At 37.7% G+C, this 27,453-nt stretch overlaps 1 protein-coding gene and 1 long non-coding RNA gene across 7 annotated transcripts in view; one reads left to right on the top strand and one right to left on the bottom strand.

The window, feature by feature from the left end:
* LOC103472963 (uncharacterized) overlaps window positions 1–27,453 on the bottom strand; it is a 68,790-nt gene that overhangs the window by 40,556 nt on the left and 781 nt on the right. For 5 of the 6 annotated variants that reach the window (XR_001776711.1, XR_534955.2, XR_534952.2 and 2 more), the window contains exons 2-3: window positions 27,269–27,349; window positions 21,744–21,833 (exon numbers count right to left, since the gene is read on the bottom strand). This is a non-coding gene — a long non-coding RNA (uncharacterized LOC103472963). Of the gene's footprint in view, window positions 1–20,645; window positions 20,876–21,743; window positions 21,834–27,268; window positions 27,350–27,453 lie in introns of those variants that run through there. The other variant, XR_534953.2, reaches the window with a different exon arrangement.
* On the top strand, window positions 22,318–24,081 carry foxe1 (forkhead box E1). The gene is made up of 2 exons (XM_008422833.1): window positions 22,318–22,447; window positions 22,530–24,081. The coding sequence occupies exon 2, from the start codon at window positions 22,567–22,569 to the stop codon at window positions 23,674–23,676; it is 1,110 nt and encodes a 369-aa protein (XP_008421055.1). The 5' UTR covers window positions 22,318–22,447; window positions 22,530–22,566; the 3' UTR covers window positions 23,677–24,081.

Here is a 27,453-nt window from a genome sequence, read left to right as displayed (position 1 = left end):
AACATTTATGTTTGTTTATAAACTTTTAAACAATATGTTCTGGCACAACCAGCCCTCTAAAACATGTATCATCTTGATAAGAACCAAAATGAAAATGCATTTGACACCTCTGGTCTACAGGGACAAGAAGAAAGACACAGTGTACACATTATGAACTCTACACTAAGTAAACAATCTCCTCACCCAGCCCATAAACCTACTTTCATGATCAGGACCAACCTGGTTACTGTGGTTCTATATACTTCATTGTTTCTCTTGCGGCTCGATTCGTTGCCCTTTGTTACCCAATAAAAACACCAACCTTGTTTCTACAATAAGCCTGGAGGTGATATTCATGTATTTACAAAACAAACGTTACTGTATTTTAATCAAAACCAATGTGACAATGAAAGGCGTAAAAACATTAAGCTAAACCTGCGGCTTTTGAGAACCTGAGGGTTGATAAACATCTACCTCCATTTTAAATATTTAGTTAGCAAGCTAAATATTTAGCTCCCTATATAATGAGCTAACAATCTAGCTCCGAGTTATTTATTTTGTAAATCAAATATTTAGCTACTTCAGAGAACAATTTTTAGCTAATCTGCAAATTCACTTGCTGATAAACATCACTGGACTATCAAAATAAAAGCTGAGTATTGAGAACTTCCATATAAACTCCAGCTGATGAGACTGAATCCTTCAGCGCTGTTGCTGTAGATCTGTTGGTAAACGTCTGTTTTACCTTTAAAGCAGCTTTTTCTTTGCCTCAAGCTCAAATGCTGTACAGGAAGAGGAAAAGAAACGATAAAGAGACGACAGGAAGCGATTCAAAAGTAAGAGTAAAAAAGGTCAGAGGATACAGGTTTTATTTTGGTAGTCCACTTATGTTTATTTAAAGGTGAATTTGCATATTGAAACATTTAGCTAACTAAATATCTCCTCTGAAATATTTAGTTACTTAACTAAATATTAAGCTTGTCAAATCCAACATTTAGCTTCAAACAAAAATATTTAGTATTTAGTTTATACTAAATATTAAAATATTTAGTTTAGTATTTACTAGAGTCCCTCTCTCTAGTAAATACTGACGCCAAAATATTTAGCATATTTAGTATACTAAATGCTAAATATCTAGTATATTTAGTATACTAGATATATAGTATATTTAGTATAATATTTAGTTATATTTAGCTGTATAACTAAGCATTTAGCTTGCCAAAAAATATTTAGCTTCAAAGTAAATAGTTTGTGAAGCTTGCAAAACTAAATAAATAGCTTGAAACTAAATATTTAGTTGGCTAACTAAATTTTTACCTTTAAGAAATAAATTTTGACTTTTTAAACTAATTTGTTTGCTAACAATTTAGTTTCCTAAATATTTAGTTTGGAGCTAAATATTTAGTTCACAATCTAAATATTCAGTTTCCTGACTAAATATTTAGCTTGATAACTTAATATTAACTTTGAAACTGTGACCTTTATGAAATATCTGGTAAAAAATAACTAAAAAACTCAAAACCATTTTTTTCCTATATGCTAAATAATTCATTTCTCCCACTTTAAAATTATGTACCACATAATTTTGCTCTATCACATAAATTGCCAATAAAATTTGTGGTTTTATCATTACTAAGTATGTAAAACTTCAATAGGAAAATGTTCTGACTGACAGATTTGCTTTCACGTTGACAAAATAACCTGATAAATTAAAAAAAAACTACAAAAGTGGAAGTTATTGGTCGACACCACCAGACCACTTACAGTTTAAACAGATAAATCATCTATCCTGTAGGTTCTCTGATATATTATTTATAGATGTCTGGCTTATGAAAGGCTCTTTTAAATGTGAGCGAGAGCCAGTGAGAAAGGCTTTGATGACAAATGGTGCCAGGCTGAGGCCAAGCCGCACAGCATGCAAAACAGTGCAATGGGCCAACATTTGGTGTGCAAATCCATCAGTCCATTCAAATGGTGTCCCAAACAAAAAGCTGATACTCAAACAAATCAATAAAGCCAGGAGGGAAAATCAGAATAAGTGTAAAAAAAAGAAAAGAGAAAGGTATTTCATCTGCTTGGTCTTTTTAAGCTCAAATCAAAGAGTTTTAAACCATTTTGTTCGTAACGCTGCAGATGCTGCGTCATTACAGAGCGTCTTCCCCGGCCCGATGCGAAGGCGTCTCAGTGGGCAGAGGCAGTGGAACCTGTCCGTTTCTGGGTCCATTCTCCTGCTTTAATCCCAGAGACGGGCACACCCATCCCGTTTCAAACAGCACAATGGCAGCTGAAGCCTCTCCACGCATGACAGAGAGAGGCTGCTGGAGCCTGAGAGCAGCCAAGACCTCTCCCACTTGCAGGGAGGCAAAAATATGAATGGCCCATTAAATATGAGCATGAACTGAAATGTGCAGAAAAAATCTGAGTCATGTCACATGTGCCGTTTCTTTGCAACATTCAAAAGGTTTTATGAAAGTCTTTTCAATGCATTTGGGACTCTTTTCCATTGAGATTCTGGTAATTGTTCCACCATTTTCAAATTATTATTTTGTTTGCTAAACTTTGAATCAATCAGGGTGAAAACCGCTCAAAGAATCACTTTAAAGGGATGTTTAGACACTTTCTTACCAGAACCCTGTTTCCGTTTCTTAGGTAAATCTGTGATCTAGACACATTGCATGTTATTGATTATATCTGCAAATTTTGTGTATGCACACAACACTGGAGGGCAAAGAGATGCAGTAAAACAATTCAATAAATAAAACATGGAGATGCATGTATTTTTTAGCACAGTGCGACACAAAAGGGGAAAAATAACGCAGAAAAACCGTTGAAGAATAATTCAAAACCACTTGTTTTCTTTTTTTTTCTCACCCTCTGAGTTGGCTACCCTACACACAGACCCGCTGCCATAGCAACCGACTGACAACAGCTCCACTAATGTATCAAGATTCAACACCAAGAAACAGGCAAACATTTCCTGTGTAAAGAACGGAACATTCAGTCTGTTATAGTTTGTTTTAAGGTTTGATGTTTATTTTGCGATTATTAATAAGTGATCGCTGTGATAGGTTAGCTACCGCTGCTACTAGCCAATCTAGCACAGCGGTGGTTGATTAGCTAATTTAAACACCTGCTCTACTGATGATCTGTCAGAGTCGGTGTGTGGGTCGCCTTATTTATGCTTTTTAACTGAACCATAACAACGAATTCCACAGCAGGTCAACATGTTATGGTTGTCAAAGTCAAGTTAGCATAACTGTCCCACTTCCCTCTCCCTCATTCTTTTTTAATATTTATAAATAAAAAATAATTGTATTTATTATTTTCCTGATCCTTGTTATCTAGTTGTTGTGGTGTTGAGAATTATCAAAGAACTGCGTCCATTTTTCTTTTATACATCACACATAGCTTTGTTTTCACGACGTCTTATAAAAAATAATGAAACGTCTTTAAGAAAAATAAATCCATTTAAAAAGGCCTGTGATTATGTCACTAAATTATGAAATAATTAAAGATAGAGCAAAATATTTACACATATTTCATGCTTGTTGCCAGTTCGCCTCACCGATTCTTTTTGCCCATTGTCTTTTGCAAAGTAGCATCAAACTCTGTCATACTGGATGAAGAGCATCTGAACATATGTGTTTCAGACTGGGCGCTGATTCTAAACAGGATTTCCATCTGGACTTTAACTGGGCCACATAAACAGGCTTTGATCTAAATGAAAGTAATTTTATTTATATAGCACCAATTCACAACAAATATTTTTACAAGTAAATTCAATCCAATATCATGGCAAATTCAAAACCGAATATATATTCACCAACTTTCAATCTGCAGAGTACATATGCATAAACTTTCATAGATATTATGAAATGTTCTCCTATGTTACCCTCCATCTAATATAATTTCAATATCTTTATTTATAATTTCAGATAATTAAAAACTGTTGAGATTTAGAAAGAAAGATGATACACATTTTAAGAAGATTTTTACAGTGTTAATAGTCAGGAATAGAAGGCTTGAGACCAGATTACATAAAGTTTTATTTCTCCTTTAAATGGTAAATAGACTGAATTCAGTTTAGAAATTGTTTACCAATGTGTGGCCGCATTTAATAACGTAAATATGAGTTTACTATGACAGTTATACCAAAAAGTAGTTTTGGCCGAATAATTAACTGTTTTCCGACCAACTTTTGTATTTTGTTGTGTATAAAAATACAAACAAAAAAGTCCTAAAAATTCAGTTTTGGTCGATTAATTAAAGTGATAATGAAACCGTTTGTTTGCTTTAACGCTTAAATAAGTGTTTGGAGCTTTTCATTTCTTTATATTTCCACACTGAGAAACACTAATAATAATAATAATAATAATAATAATAATAATAGGTAATTTAAATCCAACAATGCAATGAAAGCAGAATAAAAATGACTGTAACCTGCAAGGTTCAACAAAGAAAAGGAAAGTATCAGTGGCGCAAAATTCCACCTGCACTGATTACAAAGGCAGAGAAACCGTAGAGGGAATTATGAGAGAGATTATTATTCTTGACTTTGTCTCATTCACTCACTCGTTGTGTTTCCTTTGATAGTTGACCCACCTTTAACCTGTAGTTGGCTACCGGTGCCAAACGCAAACTCGGAACACCTTCTCACAAAACCACAAAGGCCACTCATCATCCTGTCTGCCAAACGCCAGGAGCACAAATCCTCAATTATGTCACAAGTGGCTCCAGTTTACCAGACAATCTGCTACAGGGTGGCAATGACATGAATGTAATAAATTCACAAGTGTGAGAGGTTTTGCAGAGAAAACAATGTTTGCCAGATAATTGCAGCAATTATACTGGTAGCAGATCTTTAGAGGAATTTCTTTTCCACAAAGCAGAAGATATGTTTTTGTTTGAGCACCTGATTGCTGGCACACAAGATGTGGCTTGCATTGACTTTTTGCCTTAAGTACAGATAATCCACGAGTGTCAGTGATTGAGGAGGTACAAATCCCACAGTAACAGACACACAGGTGGCACTGGAAAGAAACAGCATACCAAGCAAGATTTCTCTTTCTGTCTCACTTGGCCGGTTAGCATGCACGGCTGAGTCAGAAGAGCGGCCTCCCTCTGCGCGGCGCCGCTTCAGGTACGCTTCGGATCCAGAACGCCCCGGCTCTCTCTCTAGTCTGGCCCACTCTGCATCCCCAGAACCAGAACCAAGATATCTAATCTGGAACAAACTTCTAGAAATCTGCAAAACTGGTGAAACACTGAGTTCCTTTCAATGAAGGCTAAAAACCCACCCGCTTAGAGCTGCCTTTGATTAGTAATAAAGTGATGATTTTGATTACGGCATTTCACAAAACGTAATGTTTGTCACTTTGTTTTTTATGATGTAAAGCACTTTGGTCTGCATTGTTGCTGAAATGGGCAATAAACTTGACCCTCCGTTTCCCGCTCTCCCACAAGTGGACTGTTCTGCACCGTGTCCGTTTCGAGGGTCCATACCTCGCAGTCACGTCACGCTCAAAGATCTGTGCCCTTTGTTTCTGGTAAACAAATATTCAGGCAGTGAAACCCAAGCTAAAAATAGCTAACAATAACAAACGTTTTATCTGAAGCTATCAAAGGTAAATCTGTCAAGTTGCGATGGGCGCATTGTGTGAGATCACCAGAATAAGGGAAAAGACTTGCTTATGTTTCAGTGTTACGCCACCAGAAACTAAGTTTCACCAGGTGTAACCATCCATCCATCCATTTTCTTTCACCCTTGTCCCTCAGTGGGGTYGGGAGGGTTGCTGGTGCCCATCTCCAGCTAACGTTCCGGGCGAGAGGCGGGGTCACCCTGGACAGGTCGCTAGTCTGTCGCAGGGCAACACAGAGACACACAGGACAAACAACCATGCACACACACACACACTCACACCTAGGGACAATTTAGAGAGGCCAATTAACCTGACAGTCATGTTTTTGGACTGTGGGAGGAAACCGGAGTACCCGGAGAAAACCCACCATGCACAGGGAGAACATGCAAACTCCATGCAGAAAGACCCCAGGCCGGGAATCGAACCCAGAACCTTCTTGCTGCAAGGCAACAGCTCTACCAACTGCGCCACTGTGCAGCCCAGGTGTAACCAATTAAATTAAATTAAATTCATGCACAACCATCTGTAAACACCAACACTAAGAACACAACTCTGCGTATCCTGTTTAACTTGACAATGTCTTCAAAAGCTTTTCATTTTAATATTGACATACAGCGGTGACTCCCTGTGTGGATATGCTCTATTACTGAACCATCTGTCTTCTAACTGGAACAGTGTGTTTACATTTAATCTGCCAATTCTGAATTATAAGGAGCAAAGATAACACAAGGGGTTCCTCAGGGTTCTATTCTCTGATGACTTTCATCCAGTTTGCACATCCCACACATCCTGGATACAAACTGTTGAAACCAGAGGTCTGCAAGTAGCCACACATGGTTTAATAACTTTGGCTAATCTTGCTAAAAAAATAGAAAATGTAAAGTTAATTTAAAAAGGCAAGTTTTAAAGGTTTTTCTCCTAGATGCAATTAATACGCATAGTACTGGCACAAAGAATGACAAAAATAGTGTGAGGAATATTCTCTTTATTAAGTAAATGTTTGTGTCAATCTATTTTTTAATATTCATTTTCTATGTAATTTTAAATGTCCCATTAAAGAAAATATAAAAAGGCTAAAAACAATAAAGTTGTAGTTCTTTTATTTAAAAATCTAAACAGACTTCCTTTTGTATTATTTATAAAAACAAGATGTTTTGCTTCAAAGAGTCACATCACTTTTGTGTCTGTAAACAAATTTGTTTTAGCTGGACTGAAGGAGAAAATGGATCTTTGGGTTGCAAAGGTTGCTGACCCCAGTTTTGCCGTCGGCTTGGTGCTGCAGCGCTCTAGTTGCAAAAAGCCGCCAGCACAGAGACTGTTTCTTCCCTCAGGCTGTTTCCTTCGTGAACTCTCAACCCAGATTGATACCATGCTTGTTTGCACCGATTCAAACTTGACTTGCTCATTAAAAACAGTGTATATATTCACATTTACCAAAAACAACACTTTTATTTTAATCCCCTATGTATATTTCAAATGTCCACATTGAGAACAAATTGGAAGTAAATTCAAATTTGCCATTTTCTGCCTAAACTTGGCAAATCAAGTTTATTCTCATTCTTTTTTGGATGTGTTTCCATTTCTCTCCACAGACCCTTTTGATCTGGTGTGAAAAATGACACAAATAAATCTATTTTTTTCTGCACTGGTTACCAGGGTTTCCTCTAGGAGTTTTAAAAATATGACCCATTATTTTTCCTTGAACAGCTTATGGTCTATGGGCCATGCAAAACATGTTCATTTCATTTTTGAACAATATCATTCTTGGGTAATGAGGTTTTAGTCTGCTCACTTACGAGCTCCTTTCAAATCGAGCTGGTTTGTCGCCAACTGTCACTTTAAATGCAAACAGGTTTTTGCTGGCCACGCCATCCAGCTCAACGTTTACACATGTCAAAATGGCTGAGAAAAGATGTGCAGTAGACAACTGTACCTCTTTGAAAAGCAGAAGTGGAGTCTCCTGCACAACTAACAAAATTACAGTAAGTGATTTCTGTATGGTAAGTCAACAACAAAACACTTGTTTTTTTGGGTTTTTTTCCAGCAGCCATTGTACAGTGCAAACGGCAGTAAAACCTGCTGACCAAACCTGTTAGATCTGCTGGAGTTGCCAGGTAACTAGCTGGGCTTTGCTGGGGTTGCTAGGTAACGGCACAGTGCCTACTGATTTGTGACTTTGCATTTTGGAAGGTTTTGAAACAAGTCCTTTTTAAGACACCAAAAAAAAAAAAAAAAACTTATTCCCAAAAAAACGGCTGGCTAGGTTTTTTTTTTAAGCATTTGGGTTGTTTTTAGAAGCAGTAAAATCCCAAATGGAAGTACAAAAAAAAAACATATCTGAAACATTATGCACAAGGGTCAAACTATATCAATTAATTAAGTTGGTGTCATTCAAATGCAACATTCATTAACGTTAGGGTCATTTTTGCAGGGTTGAACTAAAAATGTATTCATCTTTCTCTTCATTTCTTTCGCCTTTTCTCTCCCTCTACTTCAGACCGCCGCCTCCAATTTGAGAGCAGAGCAGCGCACAGTAGCCAGCTTCGTAGCCAGACAGGCAGGCGCATATGAAATATGATATTCTTTGCATTTTTTTTAACATATATTTAAAAAAAAACTTAATTCTGAAGGTGTGGCGGCTTTTATTTTGCATGGCAGGGCAACACTATCAATTACATGTAGAGGAAGCACTGGGTCATTCTTAACGTTGGAATCAGGACTCAACTGTGAGTCCTGATTTCAAGGACTCCATGAAATATATTTCAACACAAAATGGAGTTGCAGTAATTGCTAAATACATCAATAGGTCAATGTAATAAACACAAACTGTTTAAGTAACCCAACAAAACGTCTAAAAGCTGTGTTGGCTTATTCAAACTGGCATAGCAGGATTTCATTTGGGGCTTGCGGTCCTTTTTCTTTTCCACCGATCTACTTCTGTCCAATTCACTAAATGCTAAAAAATCATTCATCTCTTCATGTAGAAAACATGATATAATGCCAAATCTGCAGAGCCAGGGCCTTTTTTTCACGAGTGCTTCATCTGCCATGCCTAAAAGGACTTGTCAGGTGTTTGACAGCTGAGAAAACACAGCGCTCTGCTCAAGGATATCACTGGAAGCCTGATGAATACCTGCGTCTTCCTGCTTAGGAATCAGAGGATTTAGGTGGCGGTGAAAGCTTGTCAGGAGCAGCACACAAAGGCCTCGCTTTGCCCCGCTGAACACCCAAAGTTAAGATATGAGACGAGAAGAATGACCTGCCCATTAATGTAGGTGGCAGGGTGCGTCGCTCAGATATGACTGGCATGAGATGTCAGCTGATAAATCAGGTTAAACCTTACATGGTGTACTCATCTAACCCTTCAAGCACAGGTTCACAATTCCCTCGCTTTTTATTGGTGAGAATAAAGGAGAATGTTCATCTAAACAGTAAAAACTAAAAAAAAAAAAAAATAGAAATAGCAAGCTTAATTCTAAATCTAAGATTTTTGTTTTTGGGATCACAGAGGAAACATCAAAACTCAGTAACTGGGTCATGTTTTTTAGGATTTCTCTCAGGACAATTGGGGAAAGATCCATAATTAATCATAAAGACACAACATAAACTCTCTGACGTCATGTCTTAATGGTATTAAAGTAGACATTTTATCCAAAGAGCAGGTGTTCAACTCCAGCAGCAACAAAAAGCCCCAACAGGCAAGACTAAGAACAGTTCTTTGTTCTTCACTGTGCCTAAAAACAGCATAAAACAACATATGAAAATACGCCATTATTAAGCTATTTTTAAGAGTTTTAAAATATCTAAATCCGTTGCCAATGTTCTCCAGATGCTATCATTACATGATGATGTAGCATGTCTCAGATCTGATAACTAAGTAATTTACAAGTACCGTTTTCCCTTTCATAAAATGAGATAGGCGCTTTCAAACCAGATCAAATTCAATTTTAGTGCTCCAAAATGTTTTAAAAATATATATTTTGTCTGGATTAATTCCAATATTATAAAATGTTTGACCCACTGCTCTGACTTTTCTATTTTCCAAAATTAGCAAGAAAATTCAAACTTAAAATTTCTAGAGCCAAGATTTAAAGATTTATTTTAGCAAAGCAATAAACAAACATATCAAGAAATAAACAAGGATCACATTTAAAACATAAACATCAGATATTTGTGTGCTGATGTTGTGGGTCAAATTGTTAACTTACATGAAACAATTAAAACTATTCAAACAATTTAAGGTGATTGCAAAGATCAATAGTGCTAAAAGTGTTCCCACTTTTGTAGGTGTTATGTAGTGAGTTGTAGCATTAGATTGATGAGGCTGCACTTTCTAACCATGGTGGTAATCTTTCACTGAATCCTTGTGTACATTTACACCCACATGTATGTACACTGAGCCTTTGTGGAGCAAATTAGATGGGCAGCTTGTAAAAAGAGTTAAGTGATACATGTGTCTACATTATACACAGCAAGTGAGCCAGTTAGGACTTAAAAAGAGACAAAATGGGCTAAACACTGTGCTAAAAGACTGGGTTTAAGACAGAAACTAAATGTACCTAATTGATTTTGGGAATTTTAAATGTGCTAAGCCTAAAAGGCAGATTTTTTTCACAAAGTTTTTCATTTTTATGCTAAGTGTTGGTGGGAATTTCACACTTGACAAAAAACAAGAGAATAGTAGATTGCGTCAGAGAAACTTTAATAAGCTGGAATCATAATTTAATCGTAATTTTTCTTCCAACATTTAATGTCAGAACTGTTAATATTTGTTTTATTTTACCAGCAACTTTCCCTGCAGTTAGCCACCATACTGGATAATAAACTCAGAGCTGATTGATGCTCGGATTTTCCAGCTGGCCTTCGGCATTTAGGGAGCATTCTTGTATTTCTGACACTGAACTGGGAAAATCTTATCTTCAAACACAAAGAGAAACAAAACAGTAAAAAAATCAATGTATGTGCTAAGCACAGCTAAATGTTGGTAGCATTGGTGCCAAGACTTCTTCCAGCAAATTTTTTTATCTTTTTGTTAACATCAGCTAACAGCTGGTAGCAATCTCATATTTAAAAAACTACTTCCTCCACTGAAAATGGAGACTTTTCTCACAGTAATTCTGTTTTAAATTTCTAATAAAGCTGCTGAATGTGAAATTCTGGGTGCTAATCCTTCTTCCCACACGGATTGCAAGTATTCATTTTTTTTTTTTGCTAATCTAAGCCAACTACTGGTGGTGGAGTAATAATTAAACTGTTTCCTTAATCAAAAAAAGGAGACTTTTTTTCCCACAATAATTCCAGTTTAAACTCCAAATCAAACTATTAAATATTTGAGCATATTGAGTCCTTGGTGCTAATCCTTCTTCCCACAAGGACAACGAGTTTTTAATCTTTATGCTAACTGCTGGTAGTGATGTCATATTTAACAAACTACTTTCTTGATCAAAAAAGGAGACTATTCTCACAATAATTCTGTTTTAAATTCCTAATGAAGCTATTGAATATGAAATCCTAAGTGCTAATCTTTCTTGTCACACGGACAGCAAGTTTTTAGTCTTTTTGCTAGCCTAAGCTAACTGGTAGCAGCTGTTTAATACAAAGCACACATGGAAATTCAACATTGATCAGAAAAAAACTTTACCAACTTCTTCCCATTTACCAAATACTAATCTTTGTTCATAAATATTACTTTTTGTCCCAAGATCAGAAGAAAGTAAGGCCTTTTATTTTTTTCAAATTACATAGCTTTGCCAAATGAGTTGCGTGCCATTGCGCGCCCACACACAGAATGAGCTGTATCACCACTCAAAGAGACAAGACAGCTCAAGCTTCATGGGAAACACTTTTTTCAAAGCCACAAGTGTTGAGTTTAGAAACAACACAAGCTCCTCTGCCTCCCTCTTTAACTCCTCTCTCTGCCTCATAGTCAGACAGCAGACACCAGAAGACAGAAATGAATCCGCGGTAATGAAGTAGAACAAAATAAGGATGGTGCTAGACTTCTACAACCAGCCTAACGTGCAAGCCTATTGTGCAAGTGAGGTTTCTTTTCAGGTGCAGGCATGGGTAAAAAAGCTCAATTGTGGCCGCCTGGTTTCTGTGCAGGCTGAGACATCTATGAGGTGTTGACATAGATCCTAACAGAGCGCCAACTGACACAGATGCTCTGACATCTGCAACGATGCATGACTTCAATTGTGAGCTGTGTTACAGTGGAGAAGAGAGATACAGTCGCTATCAGGCGATGGGTGAGTCAGACCGGGTGACTCATAAATAGCAAATCCACAACTGAATCCAACAGCGATAATGATAAGAACACTTTGATGATTTTAAGATAAAATCAACAGATGGGACCTAAAAATAAAAGTAAATGAAGTGGAGGGTAATTATCTTGTTTGAGGTCTTTCTGCTTCACGTCGATTCCTTAAGATCAGCCTGATCAGCCTGCTAGTCTCTCGTCTTTGACAAATATATTTTTTCTGATTTCCCTACAGCTGACTGGATGGTCATTGGTTTCTTGTGGAGATAGTACACTTTTTAAAAAAGATTCGCTGTATAAATTACTGTTGATTTTTGTTGTGACTTTGTAATAAGATATCTAGGCTAAGATCGTATAAAAGATGTTTACATTTCGAAGGCATGTTAAAGCAATTTGACAAAAACCCAAGAAAACCTGCGGTTTTAAGGGCTTTTTTTAAATTATTATAAAAAATGATAATCCTTTACTTTTGAACCGTAATAAATGGAACATTGAGCAACATTTTAGATCTTCATTGATGATTTTGACAATGGCACTTAACAAAATGTAATGTCTGATACTGGTTTTCATGACTGTCGACTAAATTATGTGTTTGTGATGTTTATGTTTTCACAATGTAACACATGTTGGACCGTTTTGTTGCTGAAATGTGCTATACAAATAAACTTGATTGATCGATCGATTGACTGATTGATAATCCTACCCTTTTTCTCATTTCAAACAAACAAATTTAAGTAATTGACAAAGACCTGATTGAATACAAATGGATTTAATTCTGGTAAGTGTTTAAACTTTGCCAGACTAAAGAATTTTTGAACATGAATGGCCTCCTTAAAGTAACATGGTAGTATCTCAATCAAATTTAAATCCAGACTTTGACTATGCCTCTACAGAATGTGACGTACATTGTGCCATCAGTGATTAAAACCTTTCAGCATTTTAACACAGAATTAATGAATATGGGGACAAGGCATTACAGTTAATTGTTCAAACTGGCCAGAAACTTTGCTGCGTTCCAGTTACCTTGGAAGTCAGTCAACATGGCGACATTATTTACAGAACATCATTTTATACTTTACGTTCCATAAGCTAACACCATGTTTAATTTGTTCAGTTTAGAGTTGTGGGCTCTACATTGATTTTAGATGATTTACATGTCTGCCTTATAAAACTGTACTGTTGATGCAAGGAGCGGCCATGTTGAATCCAAACTTTGCCTTAAAAAGTTCTCTGACTTTACAAGTGAGAAGCCCTGACTTCTGTTATTTTAGTTTCTAAGGCAAATTGCACATCATAAACCCAGAACGGTAACTCCACCCTTAAAATCACCCCACCTTGGTATTTACTGACGAAAATGCTAGAAACAAGCTAATAAGTTTTAAGGAATTTCAACCTTGGAATGTCTTGTGAAAGTGTTTCAACAGATGATATTCATCCAATATAAATAATTTCAGATTTGATTTCAGCTCTCCTTCAAGGTCACAAACTGATGTTTGGGCATCTGTCTTCAGGATTTTCTGCTAGAGAGCAGCATTTCTGGTTCAAACTATTCTTAAAAGCTGCAAAGCCGACCGCTACACTGCCACATTCTTAAACACTGCCACATTCTATACTAATTTTACACCAAATGTATCAAGGTGCACATTTTCAAAAATGTTTCTTTTGTCTCTTTCTTCCCCCAAAGTCTCTGGGATTATCGGGATGTTTTGGGATTTCTTTTTTATAAATATGAGGCAGGACTTTGTGTTCGTTTGGGTCAGCAGTGATTTTGTCCATGAATCTCTTTGTATTGCTGATTCATAAACTCTGACCTTCACTGAGACAAGGAAACCACAACTTTTAAAAAAAAATAGCTTGTGAAAGCATTTCCTTCTGTTCTTGTTTTCAGACAAAAATAACTTCCTTTACACTTCAACAAATATGCTGATATGTCTGGCAAAGTGCACGTAATAAAGTACAGCCATTCTGATTGGACAACAAGCATGTACTCTTCATTGATGCATTCAGCTTCACTGCCATGCTTGTAAAAAAGGACTTGCAATGCATCTTGGGAGGTTAGTGAAGGGATCTTCCCGTATTGACAAATAAGACTTAACTTCCTGATAAATTATGTTTGCCTTTAGCAGGCTACAATAAAATGAATGTCTTCATGAAATTAATAGAAATTTTGTTTTTGACAAGTCTGTCTTGGTTTATTTTTGTTTCGTTTTTTTTAGAAACAAACAACAATGTGCAGGGCCTACAACACGACTGAGCCTGTGCACATAAACATTGGCCTTGATTTATAAAACTATCTGCTTGGGTTACTGGGAAGCACAATACTGACCAGAAACTGTCAGCAAAGCAACATGAAAAAGTTAAAACAGTTTTTGTTTAAAGCCGTTTTCATGCTTCCAGTAGAAGACATTATAGTTTGTGATTTTTATGTGGTCAAAACTACTGATGTCATTGAGTAATGCAGTCAGATGTTGCAGAGGATTACTTTAGTTGTGGTGTACTGGCGGACCTGTTAGACTTAGCCACAAATGTTACTGTAAATCCATTAAACTGAGGGAATTGACTACAAATCCTTTGAATTAGAAAGGCATTTTCTTCCTATTATTTAGTTTTCTTTTACCTCAAAGGCTTCAAAGAAACACCCACCATCAATCTTAGTTGCCTTGTCATTAATTAGTTGCTTTTTTCTCTTTGAATAATAATTTTACGTCAAACCCCAACTTTAAAGAGTAAAACAACAATGATAAAAGTAACAAGACATAGCTTTTAAACCAAGAGTATTTCCATTACGGTATTTTTGGCTTTTACTCCAATGATATCTAATGGGACCAATGAGACCAGTCAAATCTTTTCATGCCAGCTTCCTTTTTAAAGGAAATGGTCTTTTTCCTACGTGTTTCCTGTGCTGAATGCATTTATTCTTCCATAGATCCATGCTTTTCAGAGTCTCACGCGAGCTTGGCAGCGATTTAACGGCAGGCTCCCGGGGAAGTGAACTGCTTCAGTTATGTAAACTGGCCCGGGTTTGGAGCAACTCAACCGTCAGGACTTTGCATCCCCACCAAGCCCCTGCAGCTGGTAATGCAAACAAGATGCCTTCACTTTCTCAACAGTGGATTCACTATGCCTATCACCCCCCCCCACACACACACACACACACACACACACACGCACGCACGCACACACACACACACACACACACACACCCCACACACACACACACACACACAAGTTTGTATGTCTATCCAACTGAGGACTTTGTATTGACTTAAATTAATTTTAGTAATTGCATTTATGCCTAACCTTCACCAGAACTTAATTCACATCTAACCATACACAAGGGCGTCCACAATATTAGAACTGGGCTTTGGGCCCCATAAGGAGCTTACAAGATGCAAAATTTGTATTTCTAACAATACAGCGACTTTTAATGAACTTCAGTTCAATTTAAAATCTACATTTATACTTAAACCGAATGATTACCAGTATATCTCTAACCTTAACCAAATATTGATATTATTCATCGCTTTGGTCCCCATAAAGCACCAGGTGTCAGAAGGTTATTAAATGTACCAGAAAAAACACTTACATTGCTTTTACCCCGGCAGTCTGGTGGACTCTGTTCGATCGTTGTAACATTTTGTGGTTTTCTTTCACACTGCACGGTGTCAAACAAACCAAATATTTGATAAACCTATTTCCCTCCTCGCCTGTGGGGGCGCTGCTCTGAGACCCACTGACGGAAACGACACAAAAACCTCAGAAGAAGACACTGAGCGCAACTACTGTCTTCACAAACTGTAAACCAAAATGGAGGAGTGGCTTGAGATTATAGCAGTTGTAGGATTTATTTTATTGTTGGTAAAAGACCACCAGCCATTTCCTCCTCTAGGAGAAATGGGTTACTATAGTCCACTTCCTACTTTTGGAGCGGTCTCTGGTCCGCTTGGCGTTCACATGCAGTCGAGCCGCATCAGAGTTCACTTCAGCCAAGCCAAGGCCTCGGTTTATAGGCGGTCCAGAGTTCGCTTTTTTTAGTCTGCATTCATTTTACTACGTATTGACACCTGGCCAAACAAACTGGATTTTCTAGACAGATGGCTTGGAGTTCAACCAATGCGGAACAAACCAAAATAAAACTTTTCATCAGACTTTCTGAGGTTTTATATCAATTTGTTTAGCAAACATTTGAATATATTGAATTATCTTATTTTTCTAAAACCATATATTTCTGAAATGTTTCATTTATTCAATCTCTGATGATACAGCACCAATAACACTGAATGGAAACCAGGCAAAAAAATTAACAATTAAAGTTTGAATCCCTACTCTATCCACCACATCGACTGGTTCAGCTGTGTTTTATGTGTCCCTGTCAGCTTTCGGCTTACAACCACCTGTAGAGCTGCAGTCACTGAATGGTTAAAGTTAAGTGTTCAAATTCAAATGTCTCATTTGTTTGTCTTTGTTTTGAGAGAGCTGTTTCTCGCCGGCCACCCTACAGGTGGAATACAAAGTGGAGGGCCCTTCATTTGCCTCTGCTGCAACCTCTTTCAGCCTCCAGCAGTCATTTGCTTCGTTGCACGGCTTTGTGGCTGCAAGGTGGAGAACTCTCACAGCTGCAGCAGCGCATGGTTGCAGGGTTCTCCATTCTCCATCCCCACCCCCCCAACGTGTTCAGCGAGTCTATCTATGAGATTGATATATTCAGATTTGAGGTTTCGAATGAAGAACAAAACGTGATGCACATCTGCACATTAAAGGCGTTCTTGACAACAAATGTTGAAAGTAGTCAGCCTCCAGCAGCACTCGGTGTATCTCTAAGCCGCACGGAGCTAAAACAGCTCATGAACAAACACCAACTGTAACGCGGCCAAGTCAGGATCGTAGCTTTAATCCGGCGCTCCAGTAACAACAGGTACCTGAGAAATTACTCACCGCTGATTGTTCATTACCGCTGAGCATAAGAAGCAGTCTTAGCTGAAGGGTGAGGTCTGCTGCAAACTGAAATACCTGTCCATCACGCCTGTCACAGGCTGAGCTGAAGCACTCAATCTTGGGATTGTGAAATTTCTATTAACCCCCTGTGCATCATCAGCGTTTTTAGCACTCATCAGCTTCTTTGTTCTGAAAATCTTTGACAATGAATAATAATTATAAGACCTGGTAATTAAAGTTATTCTCTATGAAACAGTAGCCAAATGAACTGTAAAGATGCAAGTCATGTCAGGTTTATTCCCGAGGAAGGGAACAAAATGATGCAAAAAAAAATACAATTGTTGATTCCGAGTTAAGCAAGTTTACAAGGAATTTTAACATCCAAAATACAAAATGCAGAAATATTAAAAAGAATTTATTTAACTCTCTTAATCCGAGATATGTTGCCCCAACTTTTTTCTTCAGATTTTATGTTTGTATAAAATGCATTTGCAATAAAAATTTATTTTAAGGCTTTTATACATTTCAGCATTAACGCCAAGAAATATAACACGTGAGAGTCAACAAAGTTTTATTGTAGCACTGAAGACAAATTTTGGAAATTTGTTTTCACTTTCTCTGTTAAATCTTCGTGTACGTGACTTACATTTTCCAAAATCAGCAAAGTATTAAGTTTGGTCTGAAGGTATGTTTGTGAGTAAAAAGTAACTGTGTTTGCTAACTGATAATATAATAGGTTCAGTCTTGATAGCAATTTGCTGTTTGCTGATCGTTTCTTTATAAAATCAGTAAATCAGGGTGTGCTGTGGTGGCGCAGGGTTTAAGCACAACCCACAGATGGAGGCCTTAGTCCTCGACGCAGCTGTTGCAGGTTCGATTCCCGGCCTTGGCGACCTTTGCTGCATGTCTTCGCCCTTCTCTAATTACCCACTTTCCTGTCAATTAACTATCAAATGAAGGCCATTAGAGCCAAAAAAATTAAAAAATCACTAAATCGAGTGATTTAGCATCACTCGATTTAGTGGCTAATCTGGTGGTTACTTTCTGGATTACCCAATTAATCACTGGACACAGTGAACATGTTGAATTCATAACAACGCATCTCAAAATTGTTTTAAAGTGTCATCACAGTTTTATGGGTAACATTATAAAACAGACATTTTGACAATGAGTAATAATTTTGTAGCCAAAATAATTCAGGCCTGACAATTAATTAATTAATCAGACCAAATAACTTAGCACTGAAGATTTATTTTATTTAACCACATAAGCTTTTTTTATACAATATTGAAAATACCAAAAAATGCAAAAGAACATATAATTTAATGTCTTTTTTTAAGAAAAACATTTTATTGCTTAAGATGCAGTAACAGCTTTCCTTTAGTGAACGCTTGATCATTTTAGCAGCTAAAATCCTTGTAACATCAGCATGAGAAACGCTCAGCTCTTTCTGCTCCATTTAGCATCACTATAAGGCTAATCTGGTGGTTACTTTTTGGATTAACTAATTAATAATTGGACAGCAAATGATGCTAAATATGAGGAGTTTCCTTTTGTTTTTTTTTACAGAATTTGAACCAGGTGAAGCTAAAACTGGTACTTGAGAAGTTTTAGGTAGAACATATTTACAAGGAAGGTTTTTATACATCTTAAATTGATTTTTTTGTACAGATTTGGTTTAATTACTGCTCTGAGTATGTTGTTCTTTAATTATATTGTCTTTATTGAGTCTATGTCCTCCAGTTATGAATTAGTTGACTATAATTTCCATAATTGATAAATCATAATCTTTTCAGCCCAATAATGATTCATGTCTAAACTTGTCAGATTTAGAAATGAATCTAATATATTTAGCCTGACTGGAACATTTTGGAGCGTCCTGAGCTACAGATTAGGGTGATGACAAGTAGGCCTTCCACCTTTAAACTGGAACTCATCACCAAAGATAAATCGGGTTGAAAAACATTGCTCAGAAATTGCGGGAAGGGCCTGCTTGCTGTGTTGCCATTTAAATGTTTTTCACTGATGAGGAATTAGTTCTATGTGCCATTCTTTTGATAAAAAGTAAATAAAACAGGGTGAATTTTGTGTTTTTTCGTAAACTGTTCCTCCATTTCCTCTTTAAACTTTCTTAATAGGCCATATGAGTAAGTTTGGTCCAAACTGATTTTTTTTAGTATGAGATTCTAGGTGAAAGTAATGAAATAGTGAATGTAAAACCCCTTAGATCTGACCTTTTACACACATTTAGGTGGATTTCCCTGGTGACTTTGAAAATGGCCTTAAATTAGTCACAACAACCTTTTACCTCACTTCAAAATATGAATGTTTTATGGCCTGAAGTGCTCAGAATCATTCCTCATACACTCCCTCTTCAGTTATTATGTTTCAGAACTCAGTATTAAAGGTAGTGAAACCATTTTCTTAACCTCCTGAGAGATCGGTAAAATTTTGAACAAGGTTAGATCCTTAATTAACAAAGATCTCAGAATTAGGAACAATTTTTAGAATGTTTTCTATTTGTTTGTTTTGTGCAGACATTAGTTTGATCAATAATAGGGCCAAGACTTTAACTTGTTGATTTTGCTTCATTAATTACAAGAAACTTTGACATTACACTGAGATATAAAAGAAGAAACTTTCATGTACCAAAATGTTTCAATTAATCACTTGATTTATGTTTTGAACAAACAAAAGTTCCAAGCGGAACCTTTGTTTTTGCGTTCCTGGTACACCAATAAATCTGATGCACAAGCGACATCTGCAAACAGCAGCAATGGACGACGTTTCTATTGGCCCACTGAGGGTTAATGTCTGCTGCTAAAAACGATCTGATTCAAGGCTGGAAAAGACTGTTGTGTTGAAGTTCAGCTAAACGGATTTAGCCTATCAGTGATGAAATTCAAGACTAAAATAGCATCTCAATGCTAAGCATGTCGCAGCAGATGTCCTCAATGCTAACGTTAGCATTCACAGACCATGAGATCCAATTTGAAGGTTGAGTAACCTAAATAACACATTAGAAACAATAAATCTGTTAATTTTGTGTTTGCATGTTTATTTATTAAAAATGTTGTTTAGTTTGATTAAAATGTAATTAATACCTGCAATTACCACTAATAAAAAATAAATATAATTATTTATCACACAACCAATTCCTGGTGGGTTTTTTTCATAAAATCTCACATAAATATTAATCTCAGAGATTTGCAGAAGTCTTCAAAATTACATCAAAAATCATTCAAAGAGACGTAAAAATCCTTCCTTTTAGATTTTTATACCAATTATTTTTTATAACAATATTGTTTAGAACAACTAATCAAATGTTACGGCAACATCCTCTGAGCTAAAAATAAACATGATAAGGATTAAGTCGAAGATTAAGATAAACATCAATAAGTCCTGCATGATTTTTATTTAAAAATAGATTAAACTGGGATTATTTAAACGAAATAATGCATTTTGACTTCCTTTGACCCGTTTCTTAAAGAGGAGAAAGAGTACATTTAAACTGGTTTGTAAATCCTCCTGTTAACCCTAAGAAGCTCCGTTTTTCACCACGTACCACACCTTAGCCTCCACTTAGCTCCAGCCGAGGATCGCCACATCCGCAGCTCTTCCCGCAGGACTAAACCTTTCATCGGGCTGCTTGTCTAAGCAAACCTACGAGCTTTTCCCATCCGCGACGCTCCGGCTCTGATACATGCCTTCAGCTTAACCCGGCCTGGTGCCGAGCAGCAGGACTTTGCTGCTGTGTTTGGTTTAGAGATTAAGCCGGTGAACCTAAGGACTTCATATCAACACTTTCAGTTTACAAGTTTAAACCTACAAAATTCACGAAGAGGATAAAATAATTTATTACTCTGATCTTTGAATGCATTAAAAATTATGTGATCCAGCTCCATGGGGTGATTTCCATGCAAAGCGTTGCTTTTTTTCCCTCGTTCTTTCAGGTTGCGTCCAGGCTTTATGATGATGGTCTATATTTTGCATGCTGAAATCACAGGAGGGCCTTTGTCTGCAGAGCATTTACATCTCTTAACACAGCTGGCTTGTCCAACCACTGGCACAAAACAAACAAGGAAGCTCGATAAAAACAACTCATTGGTTAAGTTACCACTAAAGAGGTGTTTTAGAGTTAAACGTCCAAACAACGTGGAGCATTTTAGACATTTCTAAATAAACTGAGGTTGGCTTTGAAGGGAACATTTGAATATAAAGAGGAAACTATATTTGCTTTAGACAGTTTGGGGTAATTTAACTTAAAAGCTGACAGAATAACTGGTGATTTGCAGGTAAACGTATATTAAAAAGGCCATTAAAAGCTGGAAATTTATAAACTGTTACAGAATTTGTGACTCAATCAGAAAAAACACAACTGTGTGCAAATTCTGCAAAGTAAAAAATAACAAAAAAAACATTTCTAAAACTAACTTTTTCACAAAAAATGTTCTCAACCAAACTCACAAAACCTTTAAATAAATTCAGGAGCAGTATCCGGTTGTAACGATAAACTTTCACCTTATAATGAGATTTATATCTTATTAAAACCCAAATATCTTCTCATTTACAAAAGAAAGACTGTAAGAGTAGATCAGAAGCAGTTCTTCAGATTTTTAAGTGTCATCTAGAACATTTTTTATATAAAAATGTGATTCGTTAAAAGAAACTGTTGAGAAACTTCCTTGTTAAAATATAATTCAGAAATGTCTTGTTTTATTGAGTTATAAATCATGTTATAACATTAAAGTTTTTAGTTTTAAATCTTAATGTGAAAGTTTCTCATTTTATCCTGTTATAACCTGAAGGTTTCTTGTTTTAATGAGCTAAAACTCTTCTTCATAAAACAAGAAAGTTTCTCATTTTAAGGGGTTTTGAATCGTTATAAAGAGAAAGTTACTCATTTTAAATCTTATACCGACTCAGCTCACCTGATGTTTGTCCCCCTCTGTGCACCTTGGAAACCTTCCAGGCCCGCATAGTGGCGGCAGCATCATGCTGGACAATCCTGTTAGGAAAACCTGTAAGAAGCAACAGGACAACCACTTTAAACATACAGACAGAACAAAAATGAAACAGTTTAAATCTAAGTATATTCAGGTGTTAGAATGGCCTAGTAAAAGTCCAGATCTAAATATAAATGAGAATCAATCCCAAGGCCTTAAAATTACTCATCAAAGTTGCTCTCCATCTGATCTGACTGAGATTGACCCAATGAAAGGGTGAAACATTTTGTCGAGACACAACAAAGTAAAAACTCATGGAGAGGTTGAACAAAAAATACACACCACACTTTTCAGAGAAACATAGATGAAAAAGTAAAACCCATGAAAAAAAAAAAATTCAAAAAAAGCATGCTGACTCTTGGCAAACGTGAACAACAGACCCTCATGAACCCGAAGCTCAGGTATGCAGGGAGCATGTGATGCTCGGGGGGCGTGGCCCTACAGGTAAAACACTCTCCAGGTAACTAAGTGACTCATTCTTTCTCACACCTTAAAGCAAATGGCACTCTCACAGCTCACCTCTCACTGCAGCTGACAGCGAGGCAGGAAAACAAGACGCTCTGACCTTTTAACAGAGGAAATTTACTCGTCTTCCAGGGGAAGATCTGCTGGTTTTGGACTCAGAGACAGTAGGTTTTTGTTGTTTTTAAGTTTTTTGGCAGATGTCTGGTTTCCCTTGCCCCAGAAATAATTTGGTTCCTTGCTTCTAAGGAGGACCTCTTCAGAATCACTTGTTGGGGATTTTGCGATGACAATGCCGGTGGTCAAAGTGGAGAAAGAATCTCCGGCGGACTCCGGGTTGCCGTCCTCTAACCCTTCTCCGCAAACGGAGGATCAGCAGCCGCGCGGCAGGAGGAGGAAGAGACCTCTGCAGAGGGGGAAACCGCCGTACAGCTACATCGCTCTCATCTCCATGGCCATCGCCAACTCCCCCGACCGCAAGCTGACGCTGGGGGGGATCTACAAGTTCATCACCGAGCGGTTCCCCTTCTACAGAGACAACTCCAAGAAGTGGCAGAACTCCATCCGCCACAACCTGACGCTGAACGACTGCTTCATCAAGATCCCGCGGGAACCCGGGCGACCCGGGAAGGGCAACTACTGGGCACTGGACCCCAACGCGGAGGACATGTTTGAGAGCGGCAGCTTCCTGAGGCGCAGGAAGAGGTTCAAGCGCTGCGACCTCAGCACCTACGCCGCGTATGTTCACGAGACGCCGGTTTTCTCCCCGGTCCAGATCACCAGGTCAGCAGCGTACTCCGGTTCTGTGTACCCCAATATGGCAGTGAACCCTGCGTACGGCCAGCAGCTGCCCTCCGCCGCCTACTACCCCTCATCATCGCCGCCTGGGTTCGCACACAGCCAAACCCGCATGTTTAGCATCAATAACATCATCGGACATCCGGCGTCAGCCGGCATGCTGGCGGGTCAGGGTGCGGAGATGATGCAGCAGCCGGGCCGCAGCTTCAGTCCGGAGGGGCTGCCGAACGGGTCAGCCGCCTGCAGCTTGGGAACACCGGGGTTCCAGGGTCAGCCATGCGGGGGAGCGGTGCCGCCCCGCTCCGCAACACACCCCGGGTTCACCTACTCCGGCCCAAATGGCCACCCGCACCACCACGCCCACCAGGGCTCCTACGGACAGGGTCACAGCCCGGGTTACGCTTCGGCAGGCAGGATCCACGCCGCGGCCCACGGCTCTGCAGAGACAGTGGACCATTACGGCCGGGCCTCTCCAGTGCAGCTCGGCTCCTTCTCCCAGTACAACAGCGCGGCGGCAGGTGCAGTTACCAACAGCGGGAGCTACCTGAGACACCCGTCGTATCCAGGGACGATGGACCGGTTTGTTCCCGCGATCTGAGCCGTGAACCTCAACGTTGGCTCCAATCAGAAAGTGACATTCAAGCGCACAAACATGACTTGTTTTCTCTGAACTGAGCAGACTGAGATGATAAATGTGATTTTTTTTCTTGCTTTTATTTTAAAAGCCCATCTTCTCATTCTGTAAGTTTTCACTCAAATGTACCTTTTTTCCCCCTTTTTTTTGTCACAATGTGAACGGATAAAACACCCACAAGCCTGCTGAGCTTCAAAAACAGAATTTGTTAAGTTCATATAAATTATTGTGCTTCATGGTTACTGGCTTTACACTAACAGGTTTGTTTTCAGAGGATTAATTGTAGAAAGAAAGTGTGCATGTCACTTTTTTTGTTTTGTTTTTTTAAACAAAAATGTATATTTTGTTTGCTTTTTGTAAATAAATTGATAGAGCACTTTTTCTTCATGAATAAAAAACATTTAATTACTGGTAAACCATTGCACTTAAATCGTTCTCAAACAAAACAATTTTTCGGGTTTCATTATATAAAGAGTGGAAAATATTTCTTATAGCAATACTTATTAAAGTAGTAAATTAAAATAATTTATCCAGGTCCCAACTACCAAATTAAATAGAGAGAAGCATTATTTTTTGTGTTGCTTCCTTCGGCGTCTCAGCTCAGCTGGTTTGAAGTGTCGTCTGGAGCCGCAGCTTTACCACTCACTGTGACCGGACTCCACTTTATCATGTCCAGACATCAGCTTAGCACTTCACTTCACTAATCAAGGAAATGAATTGACTTGGTAACTCGATATTTCATCCCACAAAACCAACACGGAGCTCAGAAAACTCTTCCTCAGTCTGAGGATTTGACAAGACGAGACTCGCAGGGAAATGCTTCATTATTGTCCATTAAACCAGCTTTGTTGCCTAAATGCTTCATTTATTGACCTCTAAATGTGAAATTCTATGATTTTTGTATAAGATAAGATATAGATCTTATCTTATTAAGATCAGATATAGATCTTATCTTATTAAGATCAGATATATGTTTCTATATTCTAGGCTTTTTTTCTGTTACAATTCTTAGTTGGAAAAGAGGAACACGACAAGCCGCAATAATTTCACTCATTAAATGCTTTTACATTTAATGTAACAACCTAAAATTACCCAGTTATACAACTAGAAAACCAATAGAACCTGCAACTGTACATAGTAGACACTGTCTAACAATATTGGGAGAAGGCTTGAGCAGAGCAATCATCCAACCTGAGCAAATATTTACCTTCTGATTAACTACACCTTTACAAACTTCCACAGAAACCTACATGCAGGGGGAAAAAAAAACCTGACGGACGAATGAGTTAAGCAACCATGCAAAGTTTAAAAAAAGTGAAGTTACTTGGAATTTTAGACAGTTAAAGAGCATTCCTATTTATGCTCTCTGGCAAAACATGTTGACATTTAATTTCTAGATTTTGTCACATTACAAACACAAACGTAAAAGGGATTTTCTGACACCTCTACAAATGTAGGTAAATTAATGCATAGTTTACAAAAAACAACAACCACAAATAAAATCTGTAAATGTGGAATGCACTTTCCATTCACCCCATTTACTCTGACACCCCTAACTAGAATGTAGTGCAGCCGATTGCGAAGACTTGGAAATCTGTGGCAAAGTTTTCAAACTTCAAACACTTTTTGTTTAAACTGCATGAGATTTATTTTAATTTTTTTGCAAAGAAGAATGTATAAAAAACATTCAGTTGCAAGACGTCCAAAAGCTGGCAGACATTCCCCCAAAAACACTCGCAGCTTTTAACTGCGCGGAAAGTTGTTGATTCATGCGGGACGGGAATGCAAAGGCATCCAAGACGTTTCAGGTTTTTACTTAGAAAAATGTTAGAAAGCATCTATTCTTTTTCTTTCACTTAAAATTTTGTGCCACCTGTGTTTGACTATAATATGAAACCCAGATGGTTCTGGTTGCAACATGATAAAACAAGGAAATATTAAAGGAGTGTGAATATTTTGCCTTTATTTATTACTACAAGAGTTGTAGTACATGAAAATCAGAAGTAGAGAAGTGTAGAAAGTAGAAATATTATAAAAATTTTATCTATAAGCATTATTTGTGCATCTCAGCTTTTAATATTCTTCGTTTCCAATCAATATTTGGATTTTTTGTGGGTCTAAACTGAAAAGCTTGGAAGCAGCTGTTTAAAAAAGATTTTGGGGGCATTTAAATTATGTTGCAAATTAAAAACCTGATTATAAAATTTTTTGTTTGTTTGTTTAGAAAAGTGACATGCATTGCACTCAAAAAAATAAAAATTTGAAGCTCTTGGTATAATTTTGTCCATATTCAAACCAGTGAATATGGACCATCATATGTTGCAGAAAGCTGTTGTGTAAGAAGAAGAGGAAGAAGAGAAAGCAAGGAGATGCAGCTGAAGAAGCATTTTGTCAGTCAGAAAAGCAACTTAGCTGGACAATTAGACTACCAAGTTTCATGCAAATCCATGATGTGAATCATATTAAATGTCAATTATGCTGCTTAATCCATGATGCATCACATGTCTGAAAACCGTCGCTTGGTGTTGACCACAAATTAAATTATTTATGTCTTTAGTGGTGGATGTTAACATGAGCAATATGGCTCTCTGCCCAGGGCGGAGGCTGCCTGGAGGCTACAAAGCTAGATAATGGAAAGGTATCAGCCAGTTGGGCCCAACCAGGGTTTCTGTTGCTTATTTGCATATAAAAACAATGGGAGTGAAAGTTGTTCCAACTCATTTTATGCAACTTTTTTTGAAGGAGGGGTGCCCACATTCAGTCATGCAGAGCTCCCATCCTGAAACTTTTATATCCACAAATTAATGAGTCGATACCAGGGATCTGCAGAGATACATGTCTAATTTCATTCAAGTCAGTTGGAGCACAAAGACGAGGTTTTTTGTGTTTCAAATCATCTTGTAATGTTTTTGTGAGGGTGTTTTCCTTTCACACCTTTAGTTCATTTAATTTGCTTCGAATCTGTTGTTGAGGATTTTTTCTATTTGTCTATTTGCTGGGCGGGAGAACCAAATGTAAACACACGAGGCAGATGTATCGTCTTCCTGCTTCTCATCATCACTGTCTCTACTTTTTCAACCAAAGTTATCAAAGAGGAATGTCACATGATTTTGAAAAGGTGTCTGCTTTACAAAAAAGAAAGGTCACATTGTTTAATAGTTTGTTCAACTGCACAGGTGTCAAACTCCAGTCGTCAAGGGTTAGAATGCAACTTAAGAGTCGTCTGGTTTGGTTCACTTTAATCCAACTCTAGTTTGTGTAGAAAGTTTGGTTTGTTTGGGGAGGTATGACTATGCAATCGAACTCGGATCCGTTAACCAACTTCAGTCACGGTTCGGTTGAAATTAACTCTATTGCGGTTCAAATGCATAGGTGAATATTGTGCGAACAGGAGACCGCACCAAAACCAGGAAACAAACAGGGTATTCTGGGTAAATACAACCAAAACAGACACACGAGTCTAGTGTTAGCGGGAGAAATAACTCATGGTCTTTTATCAAAAACACAGGAAAATCTTACAACCACTAAAATATGATGCTACTCCATTTTTCCTTACCTGTGGTGAAGAAAGAAGTTGCACTCAGTGAGTTCTTCTGAGGTTTATGTGTAGTTTCCTTCAGCAGTTCTTGGTGCAGCGCTGCCACAGGTGAGGAGTACAGGTTTTTCAAAGGATTTGGTTAATTTCATACAGTGCAGTGTGAAAGTGAACTGCACCAGCTAATAATGTAACAAATATTGTTA

Source organism: Poecilia reticulata, linkage group LG1 (assembly GCF_000633615.1).
Source record: "Poecilia reticulata strain Guanapo linkage group LG1, Guppy_female_1.0+MT, whole genome shotgun sequence".
Classification (NCBI taxonomy): Eukaryota; Metazoa; Chordata; class Actinopteri; order Cyprinodontiformes; family Poeciliidae; genus Poecilia; species Poecilia reticulata.
The sequence above is the reverse complement of the archived record's forward strand: the minus strand, read 5'-3'. Positions and strand labels throughout refer to the sequence as shown.

Excerpts from the sequence above, each read along its gene's own strand:
- foxe1 (XM_008422833.1), top strand. The coding sequence starts at position 22,567 with ATGACAATGCCGGTGGTCAAAGTGGAGAAAGAATCTCCGGCGGACTCC.